The following is a 13,523-nucleotide window of genomic DNA, read 5'->3' on the forward strand; positions in this document are numbered from 1 at the left end:
CTCGATATATAGATACACATCTCATTAGTAGGGCATCTAATCCAGGACTAAGGATATTATAACTCCTCTTTAATAGACCCTCATCAGACCACTAATAAAGTACAATGCTCCCTACTGTATGTACCTCACCAGACACCTGTAGCAACTGGAGATAACACAAAGATACCTCATCAAGAAAATACAGGGCCTTCAAGGCATGACCTATGTGGATAGACTGACAGCCCTGTCATTGTATATTATAGGCTGCTGAAAGGCGACTTCTGCCTGAATTACAGAGCAGTCTCCGACCCTGCTCTAATGAAAATGCTACAAATCCACAAGTCAAATGGGACAAGATTCACTCGCTCTATGGAACTTAACCTAAACTGTGACATAAACAGGACTTGCTGGAGAGACAGATATGTCTCCCAGAGATTGCTGATCCTCTGGAATAGACTTCCAACTCATGTGAAGCTGAGCTCCTCAATGACCCTCTTTAAGTGAAACTTAGATACTTGGATGGGAGTCCATAAATTCACCCCAGCAGTGTCACCTGTGTTCCTCATGGACAGGGACAGTCAGTACTGATCATCGACGAACAAATATAGACCATCTAACATGGTCATTTAGGGAATATGGCTATAGCATGGCTAGGCTTGGAAAGGCACGGGGATCATTAGCCTAGTAATCTATGATCCTATATAAATAAGTAAATAAAGAAATATAAAAAAGTGTCTTTCTGAAAAGCAAGATAGGTCTTATATTTTATTCGTAAAAAGATGAGATTTTTTTTCAGCCAAATACATGTGCTCAAATTAAACTAATTAAAGCACAGTGCTTTCCGCTAAATTTGTTAAAAAAATATGAAGAATGGAATATGAATTTTTGCTCAAAAATAATCATTGTACTTATCCTAGTAACAGTAACTTCACAGAAAATAGCAATATGTAGTAGGAGGTGCAGTGGACATAGTTTCAGATGAATGTTGCAGGAAGCTGTCCCTACATAAAAAAAATAAATAAATAATAATAATAACAATAATCGTAGACAAATGTGCATTCATGACCTCCTGGATATATTTTGTATACACAAATCAAATTTTGGTGAGATCTATTAAAGGCTGAAAAAAAACAAAAAGTAGTGCAAGTAGTGCCGGCATAAATTCAGCAAGAATCTTTCCATACACCTGATGCCTTATAGTCCGTCAGAATCTGCTGCTTCTGTGGCAACAGAGAGAAAAAGATACACAGAGTAAAACCAGTTCTCCAGTCCAGGTTGCCAGACATAGGGATCACAGTAAAAAAGTAATTTTCATAAATATAGTTCTACAAAAATTACCAGCTAAAGATGTAGTTGTTCAAGTCAAACTGAAGGAAATTAGAAAAGTTAATGCCAAGGAAACACGTGTGTTATGCTGTACAAGCAACAGAATGTAACTGTCATTTGCAATTATAACATCTTGTTAAAGCAGCTTTGTAATTAAGGTTTAAAAAGCACTTGTATCTTCTGTGTGCATTTTCCATTCAGAATGAGTGGGGTCTCTTTCGAGCACGGGCTTTAGCACATGCCATTTGTTTCAGATTACACCTCGATGGATAACCTGTTTACATGTGCTGAAATCATGCTGCCTTTAACTGAAGAAGCTGCACTGTTTGCACTGATCCCACCACTGTGGTAATACTGCCTGCTTTCTGTAATTCATAACAAGCTACACACTAATGAAAAAGGCAGTACAATAAACTTAGTGTGCTCTAGACAGATGGTCTGTAGTAGTTGCAGAGTAACATGTTGTGAAAACAAAAGATCTCTAATGAGAGTCAACTATGCATTTTCCAGTGTTATAAAAAGATGTTCTGACCAGTTTCTTCTCTCCCATTTTAGATCTGGAGCAGTCAATCAGGCATATGATGAAATAGAATCTGAAAACCGAAAGGGTATTTACGAGTACTCTTATGATTATCTCTCAACAAAAGTGAATAAGAAATCTTGTAAGTAATTATAATTTTAATCTAACTCACTTCTCATACAAAAAAGTCATTATATATAGAAGTGCCAGTTCTTTTCCCCAAGCCAAGTGTAAGAAGTTAAGTAAAATGAATAATTTTGCACATCACAATTCTGCATTATGAAATGCTTATCATTCTGAAAATAATTCTTATCCCCTAAGTAGATACTACCACTGAAAAATTACTCACCACTGTTTTATAAAGCTGCCTGCTCCATTGATGGAGATTTTGAAGCATTGGTTATAACCCAGGCTAGACTGGCAGCTTAGTCATCTTTCTGAGCTGGTGTGGGGGGAATGGCCTGCCTTGTTGGACGCGGCAGAGCAGGTTCCACACTGTCATTATTCCTTAGATGAGTGGCAGTAGATAGCAATGCAAGTTGGAGACATATATTTGTCTCACTAAGCTGCTTTTAGGATGTCACAATGGTACAGAGGAGGGAGCACTCACATGGAGACTACACATTGGCCTGTTGGGGTATAAGTTGCACATTTCCCACTGAAGGCTGTGAAACTAGTGCTATACAATTGAAACACCTAATATTCGCTTATGATGGCTACTGCAGATATCTTTTACCCATGTAAAAAGTAAACTAGCCAGAGTATGGAAAGGCTGATATCTATAGGCAAATAGAAAAAAAAAGTACATATTAAGAATGCTTTGTTACAATTTTTTTCATACTGAAAGGATATGTGAGTACATGTATAATAAAGTTCTTGCTAGGATTCTCTCAACTTGATGGGGTTTTTTGGCTAGTACATCTACAATAAGAGATGTGTAAAGCAAACACAGAGGCATGCTTCTGAATCAGAATATTTTAGCTGCAAATTTTAGGTACCTCCTTCAACCTCTGCTTTACTCTGATACTATATTTCCAAAGTACCGTCAGTAGGAAGATAGTAAGTAAACTACAACAAATAAATAACAAATCCACCAAGACTTGTAGTAATCTAAAGGAATACATAAATAATGACAATGAATGATCATTTTAAATAAAACAATATCTGAAACTAACTCTTCTTCTGGTATAATGAGTGATAAGTGAAAATAGAAATGGAATATGACATAAAGTAAAGTCATTAGAAGAAACCAGATCAGTCAATCATATTCACACTGTAAGCCACTTCAAATAATTATAGCTTTAGAATACTATTGTAGCTAGGGCGGCCACGGTGGTGCAGTGGTTAGCATTGCTGCCTCACAGCAAGAGGTTCTCCGGTTCGATCCTCGGCTGGGGTGCCTTCTGTGCGGAGTCTGCATGTCCTCCCTGTGGTCGCGTGGGTTTCCTCCGGGTGCTCCGGTTTCCTCCCACATCCCAAAGACATGCTGCAGGTGGATTGGACACTCTAAATTGGCCCTAGGTGTGCGTGTGAGTGTGCCTTCTGTGGAAGGTTGGGCGCCGGGCTGGCAACTCGACACCGTAAAAAACTCCACTGCCATTCAATGTGCGGACAAGTGATCCGCTGTGGCGACCCCTAACCGGGAAAAGCCGAAAGAAGAAGAATACTATTGTAGCTAGCCAAGAGATACTCCTGCAACCACTGTGTTAGTCAGAGTAAGAACATTAGTTCAGTTTTCAGCCAAGTTCTAAAATTAAAGAGCTTGTTCTGAGGCACAGTCTGTTTATACTTAGTAACATTTTAATTTATTTATTTATTTATTTATTTATTTATTTATTTATTTATGTATCTGTAACCATTGCCCCCTAATTCTAAGTACATATTTTTTTGAAACCCACTTTGAGTCTTGATACTCCAAGTGTTTAGGAAATGCAAAAAGCTGACGTGTTACTGATTTCACTATCTGTTTTTATTGACTCTATTTTGGTTGGTCATTTTTTCTATATATTACTTAAAACTGACACATTTTGATTAAAAATGTAATATGCAGCTTGTTTAGCTGAGACTTCTGATCAATGCCTGATTGTATTTTCTTGCATTCAAGTATTAAAGCTTGTAGAAATCAGTACTGCAGGGATAAGGGGGCGGGAGGGGTGCTTGCATTTATTTTATTACATGTTGAACAAAGATACTTACAGAGATGATTTTACTCAGTCCATGAATAATACCTTCCATTCTGCCCTCCCTAAGTAATACATTCTAGTTACTTCCACTGAGCAATACACACCATACTCATGATCCTGAGTAACACCATCCATTCCATAGTCCCTGAGTAATACCATTTATTTCATAGCCCTCAGTAGTTCCTGAATGGTACCTTCCTTTCTGCCATTCCTCAATTAAACCTCACTCCATTCTCTAGTTCTCAGACAGAATTTTCTTAGGCCACAATACAATAAAGCTTCATCTCACCCTGTGCTTTAGATCCACAATTTCCATAAATGAGCCTATTCATTGTCTGCAAATAAAAGTGTGGGTTCTGTTTTTCCAGTCTAGACCTTCAATTACATTGATTAATTCTATGTAATACTTATAGGGTTATGTGTTATGTATTTTTTTAAAAAAAGTATTGTATGTATTACTTATTGAGTTATATACACAACAGAAAAGTACTTAATTATTTAAAACCAATGGCACACATAGCACAGATGGAAAGAACTGATCTTTGCACCTGTATACAGAGGATTAAAATTAACCCTGTTGAGACATCAGTGGTAGACATTTGGCAAAGAAACACTAAGGAATATAATTAAGGAGGTTTACTGAAAATGACAGGAAATACATGACATTATACTAAAAGAATTACTCGATGAGGTAACTTAATGGGACAAAGTAAATGCCAAACAGTACTCTATTGAAATGCTACCACTCATAACTCTGAGGGCTGATAAGCTGAAAAAGAGAAAAGCTCCAAGAGAAAAGTAAATCTCAAACATCTTGTTTCCTATAAATTATTTTTGCAGGAGATAAGACTCCTATACCCACCAGTGTCGGGTCAAGCCCCCCCCAAGTACCCCAAACATATATATGCCAACTGTGAGATCACCATACCTCAGAAAAAAGGGAATATCATGAGAAATTACCATCTTGGACTTGAAATATGTAAGTCCATTTTTCTGCCATTCAGTCTGCATTTTACAGTACTCTGTCTAGTGAGTCCCAACATTTCAAATTGTTACCATGCCAAAATATTGACTTAAACATTAGTCAACAGTTTTTCTTGTACAAAATAAATGACAACAGTGACTATTCAGACATCTTTTTTTTCTTAAAAATAATGGAATGATAGGAGATAGTGATTTGACAGCAATGCTGTGGAAAGACAAGAAGTGGGAGGTTTTCAAATGGGTATGGAAGATGAACGAGATGAAAAGACTACCTTTTATGCAAAGTATACATGAAGGCATATAGTATTATCCTTTTATAAAAATCCAGAATCAACAGATTATTTGGCCAAGCTGGAAGGAAAAGGGTATCAGAAAAGTAAAAGATATGCTTTGTGTTTTGGAGGAAAGAAAAGAAGTTTGAAGGTTTAGGTGCTTAGATAGTTTTATTATTTTATTTGACATTTAACTGAGTTAGACCAACTGCGCAGAAACCTTTTTTCAGAGGAGACCCAAGGAGATAAGCTCTGGGTGATACATGTAACAAAAGTTATCAAATAGAGCAAAACAAATCAACATTTAGAGTTTACTAAAATGCCCTGTGTTTTTGAAATGCCCTGTGGTGAAAGTTATTTGGAATAAGGTCATAACAGAATGGGAAATTATTTTTGTCAAAGATATTCCTATGGACTTGCATTTTATTTTGTGAGGTATGGGGGAATCAGAGAAGGTCAGAAGGAAAGTGAAAAAATCCAGTTTTATTTTTCATGGCTGGATTGGTTAAAAGTATAATACTTAAAGAGAGGAAAGGACAGATAAAATGTAGGAATACCAGGACAGGGGCAGATAACATCAGACTGTATCAAAGACAATTGGTGCAAATAGATAGAGATGCCACCAAAGCTAACATGACAGAAAGTTAAGAGAAAGTAAAAATACATTAAACAGGTTAATGGGAATGATGGGCTGAACAGATAATCATAGGTGTTATAACAGAATGTAGATAATGTAAGAGAAGAAAGTACACAGAAGCATGATGCACCATTATATGTAGTCGATTTACTTGATGAGTATGTCGAGAGAGAGATTTCAATTTTTCCTTAGATGTACTTGACGGTTTTATATCTATCTATATATTAATTTGTATTGCTTTATAACTATTGCATGCATTTTAATAAATAAATAAAATGGCCAGATAGTTTAATTAAAATAACATATATTAACGCATTTCTATTCCACACAGGTGATCTGAGGAGTCTGTCTTTGTTGTACTGGTCATAGCAGTGCACATATAGAAATTATTGTCATGGATTTGCTAGTGGTCTATTAGACTCTCCTACTCAGCATTCACTAATGACTAGAAAAAGTAACCATTATATTATTTGTTGTCTAAAGGCCTGACCTATGACTTACCATACTGATTTTCAGTGAACCTTCTCCAATTAGCCCTAGCTGAAAATTATGTGTGTATCTGTGTCTGTGAATGACATATATAGATATAAACACACACACACACACACACACACACACACACACACACACACACACACACACACATTCTGTCACATATATATTTACCAGGTAAGCCCAATGAGCCCACAACCCCTTTTCAGAGTCCATTAAGGAGAAATGTCTGGGTAAATTACTTGTTCAGAGACACATAGTAGGCAAACTGCTACTGGGAGAATCAATTCCCTGACTATCGTATGGTTTATGTCCAGCATCCCATAGTCTTAACCATCTGCTCACAGTCAAAAAATCTTGCAGATTGCTACCACCAGACAGATTCTTCCAAACAGTTCAGTTCAATGAAAAATACATTATCATGTTCATAAAACATGTTATGTCAGATGAAAGGCATTAATGAAGCAGAAAAGTACAATGCAATAGAATCTATTACAGGAACTGTCATAACTACAAAGCCCCACTATGAGAACAATAATAACATTAAAATATTTTCGGAAGAAGTGAACCTTCAGTTCAGGGTGCTGGTCCCCCACCTCCAGGCAGTAAATAGGTTAACTCTGAGTGCTATCTCAGAGGTAGAAGGAATACATTTACAAAAATGTTGACATTTACTTTACTGGAGCTGTATGATTTATGCTAGCCCCATAAGTCCTTATTCTTAAACAGAATGTGCAACTGCATATTTGTTTTGGAAATATCAGTAACCTTGACTAGAATAACCAGCCATAGTGATAAATTAGTTCTTGCTAAGAAATCCTGCCTCTTTAAAGAGTTGGTGCTTTAAACCTACATATGAGATTTAGATCACTGCAATTGATACAGACCGACTCTAGCTAAAAATGTGTTTGCATTTTCAAAATAAGCTTTTGAAAATCTATTATAAATCCAGACCTGTAATTAAAAATATGTTAATTTTAATCCAAAGTCTTACATTTTATTTGTTACTTTGTTCATTCATATGTGCTACAACAATAGCCCATAGCAGTCTTTAGTTTTCAGTGTGCTTTCATCAAATTCTGTGATTGACCTCAGTGACAGCCATTTTGAAATATCGGTAGATTCCAAAGAATACTTTATTTCTAATTTTTACAAATAGTACAGCCTATTAAATGTATGTTGCATGATAGAAGTTATTCCCTTATTTACTATGATATTAGGGTTGTGTAACTAGATTAGGTTTATTTGCACTGAATTCATGGGGAGAGAAGTGCTTGTAAAACTGAATAAAATATAATAAATTAACATATGACACATTATGCATAGTCCCTAACAGATGGTAAAGGAATGTACAGATTGTAGATTGTTGTTATAACAGATTCTCCTTGAGAAGAAATGTCACAATAGAATCACTAGTTCTATATTGTTAAATGAAAAATACTGTAACAAAAGGATCAATACAGAGGAGGTTCAGGTTTAGTTTTTTTTACTAGTGTACACCAGGAGGCAAAAAACGTACAAGTACAGAATTTTGTCTGAATAATTCAGGAAGTACACAACTTTTATAGTATTTTTTACTAGTATTAACCCACCAGGCTGATGTAGTCAGTCACAAGGGGTTTTACATCACTTTAGCTTACAATATTCTATTCATCTAAGATGCTGATTCTACATTTTGCTTTCTGGTAAACAACGTGGCCTTGCTAGCCATCTGGTAAGTTACAATACCCTTTTACAAAAGTTGCCATTCAAGGTTCTAAGCTAATTCGAACATAATAGTAGATACAGTTCTCAATACATTTCTTTTGTTACATGTTATCACTTCTTCCTTGCATCGGGTGCGTTATCTAGCAATATACAAGGTTGATTACTCATGCAGGAAAGAGCAGAAGATTCTCATTATTTCATACATTTAATTTCCTGACCCAGCAGATAATCACTTGTGAGAAGCATAAACATTAATTCTTACTGAGCTAGCAGCTGCTGGGGTCATAGGCCAACTTGCAAAAGGCACACTGCAGTTTCCAAAAGCTTCTTGCAGTTTCATATGAATTCATTTTTCTTGTCATATCATTAATGGAATAAAATGCATTACATACTACTTTGCTTTTTAACTAGCACTTCACATATACTCTAATACATATTTTTCTAACATATATATTCACCATTTCCTACATTATAAAAACATCAGTACAAAGCAAGTCCTGTGTGAAAGAAATCTGGAGAAATGGTAGTTTGCACATACAAGGCAGGAGGCATTAATTCATGTTATACTTGATACAGACTTATTGACTGATAAACATTGGTGTGCCTGACGGACAAATTCTTGAATGCCAACCAAGTGCTACAACTGAAAATGCAATGAAGGAATTTCAAATGGAACAGTGACTTCATGGCTGATAATATTAAATAATGGGCTGCAGGCAGTGAATCCCCACTGTATAATAGCATGTTGTGGCAGATATCTCACAGCACAAAAAGCATCAGTCAGACGACTTTACATACATGCATACATACAAATATTTCAACCACGGGCATAAATGCTGTTCTAGCTTGACAATATACCAAAACACTTGTTCCATAAGTGTCCAGGCTGTTCTTAAAAATATCTAAACTAGTGCTTGCTGTAATGTTATTTGGTAGTCTGTTCCAAGCATCAGCTACCAAATAACATTACAGCCAGCACTAGTTGTAATGTTATTTGGTAGTCTGTTCCATGCATCAGCTACTCTGTCAGAGAACCAATTAGAGCACTTCTCATTCCTATAGAATCTTCTACATAGGTTATCTGATGATTCTCTAGTACTTTTTGATAACCCCAAACATTCCCAGCGGTAGTTGTCCCTAAATGCCCTATATACCTGAATAGGATCTCCTCTTAGATATCTGTAAGAGGCACTGCACAAGGTCAGATATTTTAGTATTTCATAATAACTTAGATTTCCACATCCATAGATGCCCTTGGTATATTTCCGCTGTACTCTTTCCAGTTTACTCTTTGATACAATGCCGTTCATACTATTTCCTTTATACAAGCTGCATTGCTACAAATGCCTTCTGCACTATCCACATATTCCCAGGAAAACAGTGTGGGTGGCAAGGAAATAGAAACATCTAGGAGCTTATGTACAGTGATAGAGAAACTAAAAATTAACAAGCGGAAAGAAAGTAAAAAAGTTATCCTAAAGAAAATATAGAGCTCTTCATAAAGAATATAAGTAAAAGACATGCAAAGAACCACATTTGATGTTAAGTAGTCAGCACTGTGTATACGTCTGAACTGCTGAACAGCAGCCTTCTAATATCAGAAAGTAATGGGCTAAGGTTACTGAAATGCACAATACAGCAGTAATGAATAAGCAGCTCAAATAAATGACTGGTATGAATTATCAGTATTAAGTTAATTAAGTTCAGTAAGCTGCATACCAGTGTAAGGTAGCCTTACTGAATGGTTTGCTCTTTTTGTATCATAACATCATAAATAACAATGCAAACATCCTGATAAACAATATTATCCACTGTGTTAGATATATTTTTACTGAATCTGTGTTGGAGCGAAAAAGGATTTAGGAAGTCATCACACATTGTGAGATAATAGTATCTTTGTGGGAGGGAAGCTGCTGAAAGACTATTACTTAAGTAATATTTTATAAAATGCAATAAATTATATTATTTTGTTTATAGCTGTAGCTTGTGGAAGTACTTCTGATGACAGCCGAACATGGTTGCAAACAAATATTGGTCGATATTCAGAGCATGCTGAATATGCTGAATTAACGCACTTAAAGCAGAACTTTGATGGGGTAAGTGACTGATTGTTTACAAAACAGGCTTTTTTAATTAAATACCTGAACATCGGCTCCAAGTGATTTAGTCACTGTTGATATAAATCCCTGATCCCATGTACAATTGGGAAAAAGAGAGCTTGATATCAATACTGATAATAAAGCTGGTTAACAGTGTAATAAATACACCTGTTCATTCACAAGATGCAGGTAGGAAATAACTTGTAGGTTACTATTAACAAATGTAATGTTAAATGCATGCTCCTAACAGGACATCACAGGAACAATCATGGCCTTTACCACACAATATTTTTTTAGTGTCTGTTGACTAAAATGAGAAGGAATTAGTAATTTAATTCAACACATTCTACTGAATGAATGAAATGTATGTTTTATTGCCTTAAAACAAAGAATGACTGCTTCTTAACGAGGAAAAATTTTCATCGTAGTAATTCATAATGTTCAGTGATTATTACATCACCAGTAATATGCTGTGTACTGAGTACTTATACCGTGATAAATAATATAAATGTTTTCCAAAAACAAGCTCAAGAGATATTTTCTGTGCATCCAGAAATACTGGGATAGTCTGTTGTACTTATGAAATGATATATAACACATTCCTCAGTACAGTATATGGTGCTCAACATAAATGTTATTGCTTTTAAAGTATTTGTTCATTAAGTTAAATTGAATATGTCCAATGCACTAGAGATGTTCCAGAGTTACATTTATTTTAACAGATCTGCATGCATGCCATGATTATGCTATACAAAGTACATAACTGAATATATAAGGAAAACACTTTGGCTAAGATCCACAGATGTCACTTTATTTTTATTTTAGTTAGTTAATTAATTAATTAATTAATTAGCTAGCTATCCTTTGCTGACAGGGTTAGTTATAGAAGGCTAGTAACCTGTCTTCAGGGGTTAGACACAGGGTCGTATTTATACTGACCAGTTGAAAAATTAATCCAGTCACCTTTGACCAAACAAATTAGCATGGGTGCGGGGTATGTGCAGGATGTGGGCAATTTTAAGGCATTGCTATAACATGCTTGAATAGTACAGTATGCAGTGCATGCCAATGACTGTATAATGGCATGTAAATATGGAACCATATTTGAATCAGAACCATATGCAGATGAGTTCCATTAATCATGCATCCACTGATCATCCAAATGAAGGACTCCAAAATGGCAGACCCGAATGGTGACATAAATTTCATAAGTCAGGACTCATGGTGTGCATACTGACAGCCTTGCTAGAAAGGGCAGTATCAGTAGTACAGCAGAGAGTGCTGTGACTTACCACTGGAGCCAACACTCCATGTGTTTAGCCCCTAAGCTCCTGTCAATGCATTGACTTCACATGTGCTTTCAAGTATACCCTGCTTTCTTTTAGTCAGTTAGATTTAATTACAATCTCTTGCTTTTCAATGACAACTTAAAAGACAAACATGGATAATCACACAGGACAGGATTCTCAGCGCCTGCTACTTTTTTTTTCTTTCTTAAGTGGCCAATTTCATTTTTTTATTATGCCTGAGTTGTAGTCATTAAACTCATCTCCCCTCACTTTACATACAGCCCCTTCATATCCATCAAAGTGGCAAATTTGAACTGTTAGCTGCTGTGATTGATAGCACACAGCAGAAGACAATATTCATGTGCTGACAATACTTTTCTGAGTCAGTATCCCTGTTAAGGGCTATGACGTCATATTTTAAAGCCAAACACTGCATTGTGGGATACCTGTAGGTAGACTAAAAAAATCAAGATGCTGGACCTCGTGGGCCGACTCTGGAATTACATTTAAAACTGACATTTCAAAAAGACCTAGGAAAATTAGATGCTTGCTACAATAAAATTGCCAGGTTTGCTACAGATTCCACACATAGATTCACCACTGCATTGCCCTAAAAAAACCTAACTGGTTAGAACTAACACATCTTTTAACCTATAACCAGACTTCTAAACCAATCAGAGAAAACTCCTGCCTCTCAAAAGCTGCTACATCTTTACACCAGCAATCAGCCATTATGCTTGAGTAATAAATATTTACTAAACATAACCAAAGCTAACAATGACACAGGAGATAGCCTATATCCAAATAGCATAGCCAAAATCTGGAACTCATTACCAACAAATATATGATCTACCACAAAGTCTTCACTTTTAAAAAAAGCACTTAAATCCCACTTAGCTAACAAAAGACTGTGCAAATGCATTGGCCCTGGATAAGTTTCTCAGTTTTGCTCTCTTACATTCCTCTCTCCTTTAAGGTTATGTTTCATATACTAACCCTGATTAAGCTCATAGGTGTCCATAGGGTCTTGATCTTGCCTTAACACCCTCCACCTCTCCTTGTTCTCAGCTTGCCTCTGTTACTTCCCACTATATCCTAAGCATCCCATACTACCTTTACACTGTTACTTTTTAATATTTTCCAAGATAGTCTCTCACTCTTCCACTCAATGGATAGATTCCAGATGATTACCTCTTTACTTCCACTTATTTGTTCTCTATGAGATGCCATTAGCATATATTCGTGGACAGATATCTAAGATTACTTAGACATTAGTGGTATATATATATATATATATATATATATATATATATATATATATATATATATATATCTATATAAGAGAATGTAGTTGCCCTACCCTCTGTTAATAATAGCTCTATCCTACAACTTGTGAAAGTTGAAGGAAAATTATGAGATATCGAACGATACAACCTGTACTGTTAACACTTGTCTTTGACAAAGTGTCTGTGTGCATGCATTAAATCAGAAGTGGAATCCTTTCCCCTGGGCTCTCCTGGAAAGCACCAACATGCTAGTATTTAACTTAATGCAAAGTAAGTATTGTATTGCTTTGTAACCCTATATATGTACTATATTCTTAAATATCTAGATGTATGTCTGACTGTGTATCAATGTGCATTTCTCTCTGTGTAAATGTGGAGCTTTTCTCCCCGGGCCTCCACTGAAAAAGGACAGTCGGACTGTCCTGATAAATAAATGTAAAATAAGTAAATAAAATAACTATAAAAAATATATAATAGCCCAAAAGTAGTGCTAAAATGTAGGAAACATCAATACTTGATAAGATAAACATGTTTTTTTCAGTTTATGGCCATGTTTCTCCTTTAATTCAATGAACTACCTCAAACGTCAGCAAGGTGTCTCTATTCCTCCCACAGGTAGGGTATCAGAGAGAGTCTGTTAGATGTGCTAGCTAATGTGATTTTATCTGGACTTGTCCTTTGTCCTCTGCTTCTTGTTAGTCCTGTCGTCCTCTGAGTCATAGGTGGGATACCAAACTTGACTCGGGCGT

The 13,523-nt window shown here is 35.9% G+C and overlaps 1 protein-coding gene across 2 annotated transcripts in view; it reads left to right on the plus strand.

Annotated features, from left to right (window-relative positions):
- LOC122816737 overlaps window positions 1–13,523 on the plus strand; it is a 228,421-nt gene that overhangs the window by 162,201 nt on the left and 52,697 nt on the right. For both annotated transcript variants that reach the window (XM_044089730.1, XM_044089731.1), the window contains exons 37-38: window positions 1,861–1,967; window positions 10,078–10,196. In XM_044089730.1, the coding sequence (XP_043945665.1) occupies window positions 1,861–1,967; window positions 10,078–10,196 (226 nt within the window). The remainder of the gene's footprint in view (window positions 1–1,860; window positions 1,968–10,077; window positions 10,197–13,523) is intronic.

The sequence above is a fragment of the Protopterus annectens genome, chromosome 12.part0 (genome assembly GCF_019279795.1).
Source record: "Protopterus annectens isolate FY-2018-M chromosome 12.part0, PAN1.0, whole genome shotgun sequence".
NCBI classification, from domain to species: domain Eukaryota; kingdom Metazoa; phylum Chordata; order Ceratodontiformes; family Protopteridae; genus Protopterus; species Protopterus annectens.